The sequence below is a fragment of the Aspergillus pseudodeflectus genome (assembly GCF_044049435.1).
Source record: "Aspergillus pseudodeflectus strain CBS 756.74 chromosome Unknown BJX68scaffold_19, whole genome shotgun sequence".
Lineage (NCBI taxonomy): Eukaryota > Fungi > Ascomycota > Eurotiomycetes > Eurotiales > Aspergillaceae > Aspergillus > Aspergillus pseudodeflectus.
In genome coordinates, this window is record NW_027263795.1 from 208,804 (window position 1) to 223,213 (window position 14,410).

Below are 14,410 nucleotides of genomic sequence, written 5' to 3' on the forward strand. Positions count from 1 at the left end.
TGAGGCGCGAGCACAAACAACTATGCCTCCCGCTTTGTTCTCTTCAGCTCGGTATGTTTGGCAGTGAAAGGGTTCCACTCCGTCATTTGCTGCTCGCCAGGAGCACAGAAGGACAGGATCCAGCTCTCGAACCGCTCGCGGGATCCCGGATCGTCCAGGCTCACAGGCTCATCACCTGGCATGAGTTCAACAAGTCGGCGGCTAGGGTCTTCGTCCGTGCATTTTTCTGCGAGTTCGACGCAATGCGGTGTTGAAATATCCACCTCGGATGGGCTATCACACTTGTTGACGTAGTAGAACAGCCTCAAGCGCCTCTCAAAGGCCACGATTACAGGGCATCCTCTGCTGGCAAAGCCAAATCCGTCGGCTCCAGTTATTTCCCGATGGTGGAGCGTTTTCACTGCAAACTTCATTGTCTTTGTCCATTCTTCTGCACTTTCGTGGCCTCCGGGTCTGAGGATTATTTGCAGACCGCTGCAGAAAAACTTATCCATCTTCAACATTCGATAGCCATGCGGAAGGAGGCATCGGTATTGCCCAGAATCAATGCGTGTGAATCTAGAGTTCTCGGGGAGCTTGCCTTGAATTGTCCCTAGAATATAGCGCCCAAAGATATCTTCAAGAGAACCAAGGTAAGAGTGACTTGGCAGTTGAAAAAGGCGCTCCGGCTCTGGCCCGCGAGGATGCGTCACGTAAGTGTATGCCTCCCTGTATCAGGTTAGTCATTGCCCATGGGCCAACTGTTCGAGTGAGAACTTACTGAGCCGGCATGTCCGTTGTCTGCGGATAGGGAGGGTGCTTGTGCGGAACTTTTGAAAGGTATAAACCGCATGCATCCAAGATACTCATCCTGTTTGGATCTGTTACCCCTATTATAGGGCTCATCTTGGTCACTTTATGTGACACGCCACTTTCCTGGCAACCTAGAGTCGCAGAAATCCTCTCTCCCGATTCGAGATTCTCCAGAGTTATGGACGACAGCTCCTTTTCCTGGCTCTCCTGATAGATTACAGCGTAAACATCAGTCAGTCTGAACTTGCGGTAATAGAGGTCTCGACAACTGGCAGACGCTCTAGCAAGAGACAAGTACGTCTGATGATCCGAGCACTCCATGATCGTAGTTAGTATCTCGTTTGGGAGTACTCGAGACTTTGTATCTTGTAGGTACTCATCCATCGCCGAATCGAAGAAACTTATCAGAATGGCTGCCGCAGCATAGCTGCCCATGTTTCCACTCCACGTGAAGAGACTCCCTTCATGACCAAAGCCCCAATCATCATCGTCGTTGCCTTCGTCTCTCTCCTCGTCTTTCTCGTCGTCGCTCTATTTGTCTTTCTTCTCGTCACTTTCAGCTACCTCGTCTTCGTGCTGAGAGGTCTTACCATGGGTCGCAAGATCTGAACCTCGGCTACGAGGCCCTTTCACAAATCTTGACGTAGCATCATCGAAAAAGATCAAGTTCATCAATGGTGTCATCGTAACTTGAACGCTCCCATTTGTCTCCATGACATCAACCATGAAAAAGTCCAGAATAGAGAACACCAATGCATGAAACGATTTGGAGCCTTGACGAAGGCCAAAGTCGACTACCGCGGCGATTGCGGCTTCTTGAACCTCATCTAAGTCAAGCCGCGGGGTGAGATATACAAGCACGTTCCCCACCCAAAACGGATTATTTTCCGGGGCAGGGGCGGATCCAGGTCTAACGTTAGGGGCATGGCATTCACTAAGGAAACCAGGAAGCAGACGATGCCGACTGGTAGGGCGGCCGGTATCGGGAAAACGAAAGAAACCCTCTTTCCTATAACGTCCGTCAAGGTTATCAGGAGATGCATAAGCTACTTCTCCAGCGGCAACAGACACGATGGCGGATGCAATTTCTCGGAATGGGAAGGATTTGGATGACCAGTCCATATAAGATGCATCTAGCAGACCCCGATATTCTTGACAAATAGACAAGATAGTCAGTGTCAAGATAGTCACCCTAGGGGTGCGGTCTTGAATGGACTTTTCCAGAATCTCCAGGGAACCTGATGTAAGATCGAAAGAAGCGTATTTATCACGCAGGTCATTATCCACCTCGATATTGTCTGCTCCAACACCAGTAAGGCCTGACGGTGTCTCGACGGCCAGAACTGTACGACCGTGGTGGTCTTGCTCCAGAAACCCATGCCAATTAGGGCAATGTGGCAGTCTCGCAAGCTGAAAAATGGCAGACTGATTAACCACAAGGAGTTCGCGGTCAAGGTCGATCGTGTAGGTCCACTCAATCCAAAGATCCCCAGAATAATTTTCCAGCGCCAAGGTTGGTCTTTCTTCAAGCCGATCATCAATTGCAAGGTAGCTGCGAAAATAACGATCTTTGGGCGTAGTGAAGCCGTCAGGCTGGAGGAAATCCGGAGAGATGGGGAGAATATGTTCTTCGAATTGGTCTGACAGGCGCGTGTAGGTTTGTCGCATATTGTCTAGCCATTCTTTTCCAAGGCTAGGTTAACCGTCTCGTACGAAGATATATGAGCTCTGGGCATACCTTGATACTCCTCGGGTGTTATTGGAATATTCTCTACGATAGCCTCTCCGAGACCCTCTAGGTAACTATCGTAGTGGTTGTAGTAGACATAGTATCTACCCTTCCAGCGAATGAATAGCAGGCCTCTGGTTCCCATATTAGAAGACAAGGCTCTTCCGGATTACTAGGTGTCTAGAAGCGACAATGTAGCGGGAGGGTGTGGGAAGTCAAAAGACGATAGCTTCATGAAGCTGGAGGTTGAACTTGGAGGAGATGGGAGGAAAGAGAGGTGTAGTGAAGGAAATTCAGTGTGTTGTTGCTCCAACCTGTTTTTGTTCTTCCTGCAAGGTTTCAGTAGGATTGATTTGTTTGAGGCAGCAGCCCCAAATTTTCAGCTGGGTGCCTAAACACCTTCACATAATTTAGAAAAGTATTCTGGGCTTGCAGCCACTTATAACGTCTTCGGTAGAATTCCTTTGAAAAGAGTCCTGAATATCGTAGAGTGTAATGACATTGACGAAGTCACTCCATAATTAATACAGCGATAGTAAGGTGCTTGCTCCCTAAGAGGTTCTGAGCGAGAGAAGAGGTCCTTGTAGAGGTTACCCACGCCCTTCGCGCCTTCCACAACAGGATCTGGATATGCTCCGCATGGTCTAGTCGTACCGCCCCGTCCTCCCCACAGTCGTCTGGACTAGCATCAAGGTTCGTTCCTGGCATAAACCTCACCTACTAGGGTCCTCGATAGCCCCGCTTCTGCAGCCTACATGCGCAGCAGAGCACCTTGAGCAAGCAACTGAGCGAGCGTTTTAGCAAGCACCTCGGCAATCAAGCAAGCTAGCGTTGAGCAGGCGGGTGACTACAGAAGATGGGCGCCTCACTGCAATCAAGTATTATACAAGGCAGGGCACCAAAAAGACCTACCCCAACAGAGATGGTCTCGGGCTCGAGAACTGATAAAATAGCAAGGAACAAGGAAGGAAATGCATTCGTAAGCGAGTAAGCTAGCTAGCATATATGAGCATCATGACAAAGATACAGCATACGTATACAGGGAAATATACATGTACGTAGCCAGCGCGGACGGGGGTATATGTCGATATTGGTGTGGCTGATATATCATATCAGAACTTTGGCCCGAGCTTCTTCTATGGTTTGACAAAAGGTCGTTTGCACCAAGCAGTGAGATCACTGAGGTAATGCTGGTGGATTAGGGTTGATTGAAAAGGAAAACTAAGCCGCAGGAGCTGGGACCGCCGGTTGGCCCGTGGTAGTACTAGTAAGAGACGTAGTAGGATGCGGTTCCCTGCCCGGACCAGGCGTTGCAGATCCTGGTGGGAGCTGGCGCTGTTGGTCCTTTTCGGCCTGCTCCATCTGGATTTTCTGCTGGCGGGCTACTTCGGGTGTGGGCGGAATTTCGGGAGCGAGACGGTGGAGGATGATTTCGGATTGTTTGAAGTACCGGCGGGCATCTATAGAAGGGAAGGAAGGCGTTAGTTGACCGGTCAGTGTTGGGGGTCAAAAATACAGCAAAGCGTGGGATGGGCGTAAAGATAAAAAAACCGGAAAATACAAGGGCAAGGAAAACTGGGGACGGTGGGGTCCACCACGTGAAGGCTGGTTAGCGTGGGGGTGCGCAGTCGGGGAGAGGCCGACAAATGGTGCCTGCAACCAGCCGAGCCGAACGCTCCGCGTGTTTGACTGGTCCGAACCCATTTTCAATAGCCGTCGGCTATTGATATGTGACTTGGGGCGGTTTTTTGGGCAGTGAATCATCGGCAGTGGAAGGAATGACTTCAGGCGCCAACGCATACGCCTGAGTGAGTGTTTCATAGACGTTCCGTTGGTTTTCAGGAAAACTGGGGGTTGATAAGGGGCAGACACATCATAGGCGCATGTGACCACGTCAACGTACCTTCGTCAATGAGCACCAAACTCAGATAATAACGTGTCGAGAACTTCATGTTGACGTCTCGGAACGTGGGCGTCAAATCAAATCCACCGAGGAACAAACGGATGGGAATAGTTTCACCTGCTCATGGTAAGCAAGGGTCAGATTGATTGCCTTTTTTCGCCCATCTCATTGCCTTGTTCTTCGGTAAACCATCTCAAGAAAGTCCGAACGTCGCGTTTCAGAGCCAACAGACAATGCGTATGCAAGTAGGGAGCAGATCAATGAGCTTACCTCGTGATGGTGATCCATCCATGATCTATGCAAGGGTCAGCCAATCAGCAAATATGCCCTGAGAAATGCACAGCGGTCTTGTTCCAAATACTAACCTCGAATCGCACCAGTGTTTCGCTTTCGTTGTACTCGTTTGGCCGGGCTCCTGTCGTCTCCCTTCGAATGATCGATAACTCCATATGCTTGATCTTCAGCCGCACTAGAAGGAAATAGATGCGTCCCACGATGACGTCTTTGAGGTGGTACTTTGATTTGGAGTATTCGAACTCGATGTGTAGGCAGTCTTCGATACCGACGTCCATCTTGATCGGGCTGTTGGTCTCGGGCGGCATGCGATAAGAATAAACCCATAAGTCTTTCTCTCGAATCACGTCCGCCATGCGTCTTGACACCGTCACCCGGACAAAATATCGTAGCTTCACATTGATGCCATTGTAGGATTCGTATTGTTTCTCGACGTTTTTGAAGTTGAATGGGAAGGTTTGCGGATGTTGTAGCTCGCCAGGGGCTGCGAGTTCCTGGACCAAAGATAGGAATTCGTGGTGGTTGCCTCTGTCGTAGAAGATTTCTATACCGAGCGAGTAGGATCAGTACCTTGCCACAATATGCCCGTAAATCGAACTGGCCCTCTCAGGCATCACCGCAGCGCCAATGAAGCCAGCTTTCCGTACCTATCGTTCCGATGAACTGCACCTTGATGCCTGTATGCTCCAATCGCTTTCCATCTTTTGGTCGTACAGTTACAGCACCCTTGACAGACTCTCCATCCATGTATAAAGGGACCTTCTCACGATGGCCCTTGTCCAGCTTGGCTTCCACCATCTGGCGCTCGTCGCCATCCTCAAGGACGATATCGATGTCGAGCGGGGTCGAAAAGAAGAGGGATGTCATGGTGGGCAAGGCGTTAAGAGAGTCAATTTCAAGTCACTAGTGTCGTATGTCAGATCGGATAAGCGCAATGACAAGGACAATGCCACCAGCTGAGCTCAGTTGAGCATGATGGTTGATGATTACTGCCTGGCGGTGGGCATATTCATGATTACGTAATGCTTCGATCATGCATAGCACAACTGACATCTCCCAACTCATCCGACAAAGTCTTCTTGCTCTCAGTAAGACCTCAAACAGTCGATGATAACTCAAATTTCTCGCTTGATCTGAGGGTGTATATGTTACAGAAACACGCCGCCAAGGAAAACATGGTTGATCGAAGCGTTTCAGACCGATTAATTTGGGGATGACCTGATCATCTCCACCCACCAGGTGGCGTCTCGAACAAGATTTGAGGGCACTGATATCGATTTGCAGCAAGCGCTTGTGATAGGTCCTCGAATGAGGGGGTACAGATGGTTGTGGCTGTCACATCTGGGAACTCCCAGGAAACCCATTTCCGCTGCATCATAGGCAGGGTATTGGAAAGCGCTGCTTGCCAATTGGCGGATGCCCGGAGCAAGACGATAATGAAGCAGGAATCGAATGAAATACTACTCTTTTAGGGCCAACCACGATTGTCGGGGAATTATAGCTGCTTGCGGAGTGATGCATGGTTTTTGACCTTTGGTGCCTCACGAGCCGCCGAGCGGGCTTCCCCGGAATTCAGCCACACCCTACAGCCACACGACTGGCCAATCGCATCGCTCCCAGTTCTACTCTCGATGGGGATCAATGCCTCTAAAGGGCCAGAGTCGGATCCTGCCTCTCGGCCTGAAGGAAGGGTTCTCCCAGCAAAAGGGCAGCTGATGCTACCCCTCAGATTGGCACGAAATGCCTGGTCTACCGTTTCGACCAGGGTCCAGAAAAGTACGATTCAACAGCGAGGACATTTTGAAGCTAGATCTGCCAGGCTTGCGGTTTCAGTGCGGGATCAGAAGACGGCAAGTGGAGGTACCGAGTCCGATAAAACTATGCACAACGATTCAACACAAATGGAGCAGGAAAGTCCTGACTCCGTATCATTTTCCGACGACGTCTCTTTCGATACCAGAGTTGCCTGATCAGGTATAGCGTGGGGGTATACAACGGCAACCTCAGATGGACTGACGGTGCTATGATTTTGAAGAGATGATGCAGTCAGTCACCAGGGCTTCCAGTAAGATTCCATGTTTTTGACTGGAGTTATATACGATATGGTTACAAGCCTCGATAGTTCTCGTATTGTTGAGGTGAAGTACCTGCTTCGACGACCCGGTTCCCCGGCTAAGAAGACTGTGACATCATAGGTCAAGACTTCGCAATGACGCCGGAGGAGGCATTTTTAGAAGACCTGGCCTTTTTGATTCTGTCATGATTAGGTACCCTCAGAAACAGGCTGGATAGCCTCATCATTGCCTCAATTGGAGTGTGAAGCAGCCAGCAAGGCACACGTTGTACAATCAAGATCAGCCGCTAATAACGATTACCAGACCGCTGGACTGGAATCCTCCAGGTCTTTGTTTGTTCTCCCCCCACTCTCCCCCACTCGGCTGTATTCAGTTTGTATTCCCTTTTTCCTGTTCGTTTAATGAGCAATCCCTGGTCCTCTGCTCCTGTCACAAATACATCGCCCAGAATGGAGAGCCCCGATGTGGCCCTGAATAAGGATATACAAATATCGGTTTATGACCCACTGGCGCACCACCGGTCCAGGAGGCGAAGCCTTTATTTAACCATGCGTTCTTGACATAATATTCCTCTTTTCTCTTCTCCTCTGATCCTCCCTCCTTGCTCTGTCTCTCCTCTTGCAAGCCTTGCGCAAACCTTTGTTACTCCGTGGCTCCAATCCATATATTACAGTCTAAATCCGAATCGCATCTTCTCTAAAACTCTGGTTGAACCACACGGGACACTCCCAAACTTCCACCTTGTACCATTTAGACCTCTCCAAAGAAAACTCTCCTCCTCTTCCTCTTCAAAATGCTCTCCGCCGGCACCTCCCAAAATGCAGCCGTAGACTCGTCTCGCAGCAAAGCCTCCCGCAACCACACCGCACCCTCGGCATCAGCGCCAACAATGCGCCCCGAACAAGCCTCAGTCGCCCCCGAATTCCTCCAACACATCTGGGTTGTCACCGGTCCAGCCGGAAGTGGCAAAAGTACCGTCGGGCGTTATCTCCAGCAGGAATTGGGCGTGCCGTTTATTGAGGGTGATGATGTAAGTTGCCTGATTTTACCCCAAATACCGCTACTGTACTCCAACTTCAACTATGGAGTATACTACACGTGCCTACCTATTTATTACCCACGCGACACAATTCTATCAGATATATCAGACGGATAAATTACATTAAACAAATAAGAAACTAACAAAACCCTCAGTACCACCCGATATCCAACAAAGAAAAAATGTCCGCCGGCATCCCCCTCACAGACGCAGACCGCTGGGACTGGCTCATCGCCCTACGCTCCGCAGCAACAACGCTCCTATCAACAGCCAGCGCCGGAAACGCCTCACCCCCCGCCGGCGTCGTCGTCGCCTGCAGCGCTCTCAAGAAGAAATACCGGGATGTAATGCGCGTTGCCGCGTACGGGTCACCCAACGTGCGCATTCATTTCGTGTACCTGAAACTCGATCCCGTCGTGCTATACCAGCGGGTCTCGGCGAGGCAGGCGCATTATATGAAGCCTGGTATGGTGGAGAGTCAGTTGAGGGACTTGGAGGAGCCTGGGGTGGGCGAGTGGGATGCGCTTACTGTTGACGTTAGGGGGACGATGGGGGATGTGCAGAGGGAGGTCATGAGTGTTGTTGGCGGGGAGTTGGCGGGGTTCAGGCCTTAGGGTTATTCTTTTTCTTTTGATTTTTCCTGCTTCTAGGGCTGGTTGATTGCATGGTTGGCGTTTTGGGAGTTTTTAGCGTGTCGTTCCCTATACATGGTTGTGCCACAGAAAGATGTGTGGATAGGAGTTTCTTGCATTGATACCTTTAGCATATGCAGAAAGAATCGCCATGCGAAGGCTTGCAGCATATCACTTGTACAGAAAGGTAAAATTATACACCACATGAGTTTGTTTTATGAACATCCATCTATGTCTATAGGACAAAGTATAAAGGTTCTATACGTTGATGCCGACTTCGCGAAGCACCTCTCCAAGAGCCCGTAATACCTCACCGCCCTCCCGCTGTTTGCCTGCAACTTGCACTGCCTGCACCACCAGCGGGTAGATCCATTCGAGGTGTTTCTTGTAATTCTGGCTATTAGTGTCACCAGGAACCGTCTTCGTGATAGGCGGGGGTGGAATAGCAGAGGGCTCGCTTCGGAGTTTGACCATTCCCTCGAGGAGATATAGAAGTGCTTTACGAGCTGGAGTCGGCTGCGGCATGAGTCCGCGTAGAGGCTGATCGGCAATATAGCCCTTCAATGATACCGCACACCGAAGAATCAGATACGGCGACACAGAGCGCGCTAGTACGATTTGTCTGGACCTCTCTTCAGCAGCCGAGGCCTCAAGGGCCTCGTTTGCTTGGCCGGGTGAAGATGATAGTTCAAACAAGGCATTTAAAGCTGTGTAGGCCATCTTGGTCCGTGTGGTTGGAGGCGGTTCAAGAGTCCGTCCTGGTCGAACGTTATATAAGCCAGTGAGGGCTTCGTCTTCGCGATATTTGGTGGGCAGATCGTGGCGCTGTGGTAGGTAGATAAAGGAGGAATGAAGAAGGGCGCAGGCAAATTCCCTTCGAATAGTGTCCGAGATGATTGGTGCACCGAGAGGCGGGATGATAAACGATTTCAGCTTATTGAAGGCTTCGATGTCGAAAGCTTCATCAGAAAGCATAGTAAGTCTCGAGATAGGAGCTGTGCGGTAGCCCCTGGCGGAGATGATACCATTCGCTATCTCAACGACCCAGTTCCAGAAACACGATATCTGAGACTCGGCTGATGTATCATATTGTTGCTCCACGTAAGGAATTGCTACACGCAAGATATCCAAGGATGCGGTAATTGACTTCTGCCATAGGCTAGGCTCACGGTCCTTCCCCGGCCATTCATACCGCTGGATGACTGGATTCGCAAGATGTTCGAGGGCTGACGATAGAGAACCGTCTGCAAAGATGTCCTGCTTGATGCCGTACTCGACAACGTACCAGCTAACCAAGTCAATGGCTCCCTTGGAGAAAGCGATATAGGTCGGTTTTCTTATGTCACTGCTTGGAGACCATTTTGTGAGGGCTGAATCTGCAAATTCCGATAGGCACCTAATGATTTCTCCCTGGGAGCTGTCTTTGTCCAAGCACATCATTTTAAGACAGTCAATTACCAATGCTTGCAACTCAGATGGGCGATCGATATCGGACGAGTATCTGGGGCATATAGAATGCCAGGTGAGCATCTTTATGTGGCCTAGGACCTTTTCGACATCTTGCTTTGTCAGATCGTCCTTGTACAATCGGTACAACTGTTGGAAGGCGTGTAGGTATGAGATTGCAGCGTCTTGGTTAGGCTTGTCCAAGTCCAGCGAATCTTTCTTGTCGGCGGGGTGGCCATTGACCCATACAGACCAGACCGAGTGTAGTGACTGCTTGTTCAGACCACCCGGCAGCTGAACCCGCGCAAGGATGGTCGACAGACTCGAGAATACTGCCTGGCTGAACGCTAGAAGGCGTAGGCTAGCAAGACTCTGAAAGTAATCCAGCAACCGTTTCCATGACAATTCAAAATCGGCATCATCGATGATGGTCTCGAAGACGTTGGTCAAAAGGTCAGACACTCCTTTAATCACCAAAACTGTCGTCTCAATCCAGGCCCTGTCATCGTCAGAATCTTTACTGCTCTTGTGTTGCGCATTAGCAAAACTAGCTTCGATCTGCTCAAGCATGCGAAACAGAACGCGATTTAGACAAAGATTCCATGCTTTCGGCGAAAGCTGTTGGCCATAGGCGTCGAAAATCCTCAGGAGTGTGTGAATCGCGCAGCTCCTAACCTCAGATCTGCTATCCGTTGTAATGTCGACTATCCGCAACAGTAATAACAACCATAGAGCATTTCCAGCGACAGATGGGTCCTCCGCTTTTGCTAGAGCGGCTAGCTGCTCCTCACTCACAGATGTGTCAATATGTGTTTCGATAGTAAAACGACCCGTCTGGTCATGGAGAAAATCGGACACATTCCAAAAAGATGATGCTGTAGTGAGGGAGATATTGAAGACCTGCTGTTGTAGTGCAAATTTGGAAAAAGATTCCACCAAATCTAGGCGGCATTGCGGGGGAAGCTGGGACAAGAAATCAGACGCAATGAGTTGCAGACTCTTGTACGCAACCTGGATAAGCCGAGCAGAGCCTGTTACAAATGTCCTCTTGTGCCCGGCGGTAGCTGCTGTCGTACTCTCATTCTCACCCAAGTTTGGTTCACCAAAAACGGTAGAAATAAGGCCAAAGACAGCTGTCCAACATTGATTAAACGTCTCAGCATATTGCTCTAGAACGTTCTTCAATGTCTCCAGGCTCTGCTCATGAACTTCGACTACGGGAGTCGAAGGTGATCCTAGCGGGCAGCCACTGCTTTGGTAGAGAGTTTCAACCTGGAATTTCAGTGTTTCCAGATTTCGCAACTGCCGCGCGTCCCGTTCTGAGTCATTCTCATCAGCTCTCTGTTTCATCGTCTCGAAAACCAAGCCATTTAAGATCCCGTTGGCGCGGAGACGAAGATCTTGACTGGTCTGTCCGTTGGCTGCGGTTGACATGAGCCGGCTCGTGAGAAGGTACCAAGCGCTATGGTCACTCCCCACTAAGGATGACAGTCTTTCAAGGTTCGCTTTCGCTAGCGCATATGCCCTCTCTAGAACAAACCTCAGCTCTTCCTCTTCAATTCTCGATCTGCCCAGAGCATGTGACACCCGACGGGAGGACCGACGCATACGACCGGAGCTCGGCTGCAACAACTGTCCATCTTTTGCTGATGTATCTGGGATATTAGATGCCATAGTCTCCTCCGTTATTGCAGAAAGATCCAAGAGGGCAACTAATAAGTCTCGGAAGGTCTCGCTAGGATACTCGCTGGTGCTCTCAAGAAGCTTATTTGAGGCAGACTGCACCGCGAGAATCTCCGTACCCAGGTTACCCTGAGGTATATCACCTCCCACAAGTTCGTCTGTGTTGCTCGGAGCATTCTGCCCCTTTGTGGAGGACTTGCTAACTAGCAGGTCGGTATCCTGGAGTGTACCAAGGATTATGGACCAGGCAGGCTGATCCAAGGTCGGGCCAAGTGCGATGCCCAGATTGAGCAAAGCACGTAAACAAAGAAGATTTCTTGTGGTAAGAGACAGGACTTGTTCGTTAAATGGCGCTGTAGAGCCTTCCATCGGCGTCTGCGGAATGACCTGGGCTGCGTCACCACCCTTCTGTCTCTTGCCCGTTGCTTCGCTATGCTGAGTGCTAGGTGCTGCTGGCGCAGATACAACGGGTTTGACGCTACTAGCTTCAGCTGGCACGGATGCTTTACCCAGGGTCGTCAAGAATGCGTCCCGCGGTGTGGACAGCCTCAGGAGTCCAGCAACGTGAGCTAGTTTCTGAAATGAGCGAACAAGGTTGTGGTAGAAATCATCGTCTAGAGATGCATAGAGGAATGTTGAGCAGGTCGCAAGCACAGCTGGCCAACAATCCTCAACAATCCCAGCGCAAGTTCGGATAGCGGAGATTTGAGGGTGGGACTCTAAATCCAGAGGATTAATAGGTACCGGGGATTTCTTCACTGACTTTGAGCGTTTAAGGGAGTCTTCTCTTTGGAGATCCTGAGAGGATGTCGCAGACCCAGCATCTCGGTCACCCGCAATGCGGCTTTTCCGCTTCGGTTTCAGGTCCGGGACGGTGAGGGGAAGTATGAACTTCGCGAGGCCGTCAGCAAAGGCGCTTACACAGTTCAGTACCAGACTGTAAATGTATGTTTCAGGTGGCTGTGGTGGTTCGGTCTTGTCAAGCAGCTCCAAGTAGGGTGAGCGAACGACGCTCCACTGATTGCTGATTCCCGGTACGTTGTCGCTAGATGGGACTGAGGTTCCAATGACACCAGCTACTCCTCCGGCCTCGAGAGTTATTTGCTCTTCGGTGATAGACCTGGCGTGTTCGGCACGAGATGGTACAGTTGAACGACTACTGACGCCGATCAAAGAAGGCTTTTCAGCTGCCAATCGAACCAGGGAAGCCATGTGGTCTCGGAGAATATTCTTTCTCCCTTCCTCCCCATCGTACAGCGAATAGATGAGTCTCACAAGCCCCGGTTCGGCGTATAGTCCTCGAAACATCTCCATGCACAGCACTCGCTTCCAGGATGAAGTCCCGTCAGGCTCAAGTAGATGTGCCAGGAGTGAGAGCGCCATTTCACATTCTGCAGTCAATAGTGACAAATAGCGCTTGAGAAGAATGACGAGAATTCTGGCTATCCGAACCGTATGAGCAAACGTGTGCCGTTCTGACAAGTATCTGATCGTCATGGGAAGTAGACGACTCCGGAGCACATGTGTAAGCTCAGGGTGATTAACAAAGAGCTGCCCGCTGTTGAGAAGCACACTTTCGATAAGTTCCAGAGTGAATGTGGGCGAAAGAGACTTAATCCTCAGGAAATGCAGCGTTTCCCCCTCCGCAAGTCGGCAAAGGTCATCCAGGACCTTGAAAACGTCAGTCAGCACCGACTAATACACCTTGATGAATGGCTTTAGATCTCACCCGTAAAGCATCTAGCGCAAATTGCCTTATTTTGACAGTACTACCGTCGATCTTGACTGTCGCCGTTGGTCGTGGATCTTGGTGAGACTCTAAGGGGGAAAGGGTAAGCCACTAAACAATTGAGACAAAAGTAACACTCACGGTCTTCAATTGACACTCGCTCGAATGTGAAAACAACAAGTTGCTGTAGTGTAGCAGCTGCCGTACTCGATACTGCAAGAGTCTTGCTCAATTGAAGAGTCGCGCATACTTCGAGAGTCGTAACAAGGAGCTCGCCGCATAAGTCGTTAGAATAGTGCTGCAGCAACGATGGTAGAGTTTGCAAGATTTTGAGTTGAATATCCAGGCCTTTCGAATGTTAGTCTCAATGACATAGATCTGGGGCACGAGCACTTACTCAAGGTTGTGATCTCTTTCAGGCCACCAAGTACGTCCTTCAATCGCTCAGAGGGCAGTGACTTGGATGCAACCAATCGTTGCAAGCAGACCACGCCAATTCCCGCGAGCTTAGCATGTCGACTGTGGCAGGCCAGAATGAACGGGTTAACAAATCTAGGCTTGCGAACAAGATCTAATTCAACGATCAACACTTAAGCCTTTACGAGAAAAAAAAAAAGGCAAGTCTTACCAGCCGATATCTGCGCCTCGGAGGTAGATGGCAGCGCCTTCAGGTCATTGAGAGACTCTTCGGCAGCCTACAAATCTCGTCAGCCGGGACCGATATCCCCTTTATACAGAAATGGAGATCAAACATTGCGAAGGTCTGCATTTTTTCTCTTAGATTCTTGGATAAGATTCAGAAGCTCTGACTGTAGCAGTTGGGAGGACATTTGTAGATCAACGCATGGCCGAGGCCAGTCCAACAAGCAGGTAGCAATCAAGCACTAGCAAGCAATATATTGGCGTGACTAATTGTTGAACAGAACGACAGCTGAACTGTAACCCTGACAAAGACTAGTAGAATTTCAGCTCCAGCTTCGTGTATTTGCAGCGAAGACTGCCAGCATTCATTAGAAGAAAGTAAAAGATGTCCAGGTGTATAAACAACGCTGGCGAGTCCTCCGCCGTGGCTTCAAAGATGCCAAGAT

The 14,410-nt window shown here is 50.0% G+C and overlaps 4 protein-coding genes across 4 annotated transcripts; 1 reads left to right on the plus strand and 3 right to left on the minus strand.

Moving 5' to 3' along the window:
• Positions 1-20: 20 nt before the first annotated feature.
• BJX68DRAFT_266431 (uncharacterized protein) lies at positions 21-2,460 on the minus strand (the record flags this gene model as incomplete). Its single annotated transcript, XM_071045509.1, has 3 exons — positions 21-708; positions 761-1,307; positions 1,383-2,460. 3 exons carry the CDS (start codon positions 2,458-2,460, stop codon positions 21-23), a joined length of 2,313 nt encoding a protein of 770 aa, XP_070899502.1.
• Positions 2,461-3,225: 765 nt separating this feature from the next.
• BJX68DRAFT_236476 (vacuolar protein sorting-associated protein 26) lies at positions 3,226-5,701 on the minus strand. The gene is made up of 5 exons (XM_071040024.1): positions 5,366-5,701; positions 4,790-5,262; positions 4,695-4,719; positions 4,425-4,541; positions 3,226-3,981 (listed from the first exon to the last, which is right to left on the minus strand). Exons 1-5 carry the CDS (start codon positions 5,583-5,585, stop codon positions 3,743-3,745), a joined length of 1,074 nt encoding a protein of 357 aa, XP_070899503.1. The 5' UTR covers positions 5,586-5,701; the 3' UTR covers positions 3,226-3,742.
• A 1,769-nt stretch (positions 5,702-7,470) lies between these two features.
• On the plus strand, positions 7,471-8,490 carry BJX68DRAFT_73678 (gluconokinase). The gene is made up of 2 exons (XM_071049680.1): positions 7,471-7,823; positions 7,988-8,490. Exons 1-2 carry the CDS (start codon positions 7,587-7,589, stop codon positions 8,444-8,446), a joined length of 696 nt encoding a protein of 231 aa, XP_070899504.1. The 5' UTR covers positions 7,471-7,586; the 3' UTR covers positions 8,447-8,490.
• A 232-nt stretch (positions 8,491-8,722) lies between these two features.
• BJX68DRAFT_266434 (putative endosomal peripheral membrane protein (Mon2)) lies at positions 8,723-14,152 on the minus strand (the record flags this gene model as incomplete). The annotated part of the gene is made up of 6 exons (XM_071045510.1): positions 8,723-13,264; positions 13,323-13,411; positions 13,464-13,670; positions 13,720-13,893; positions 13,951-14,017; positions 14,075-14,152. The coding sequence occupies 6 exons, from the start codon at positions 14,150-14,152 to the stop codon at positions 8,723-8,725; spliced, it is 5,157 nt and encodes a 1,718-aa protein (XP_070899505.1).
• Positions 14,153-14,410: the final 258 nt, after the last annotated feature.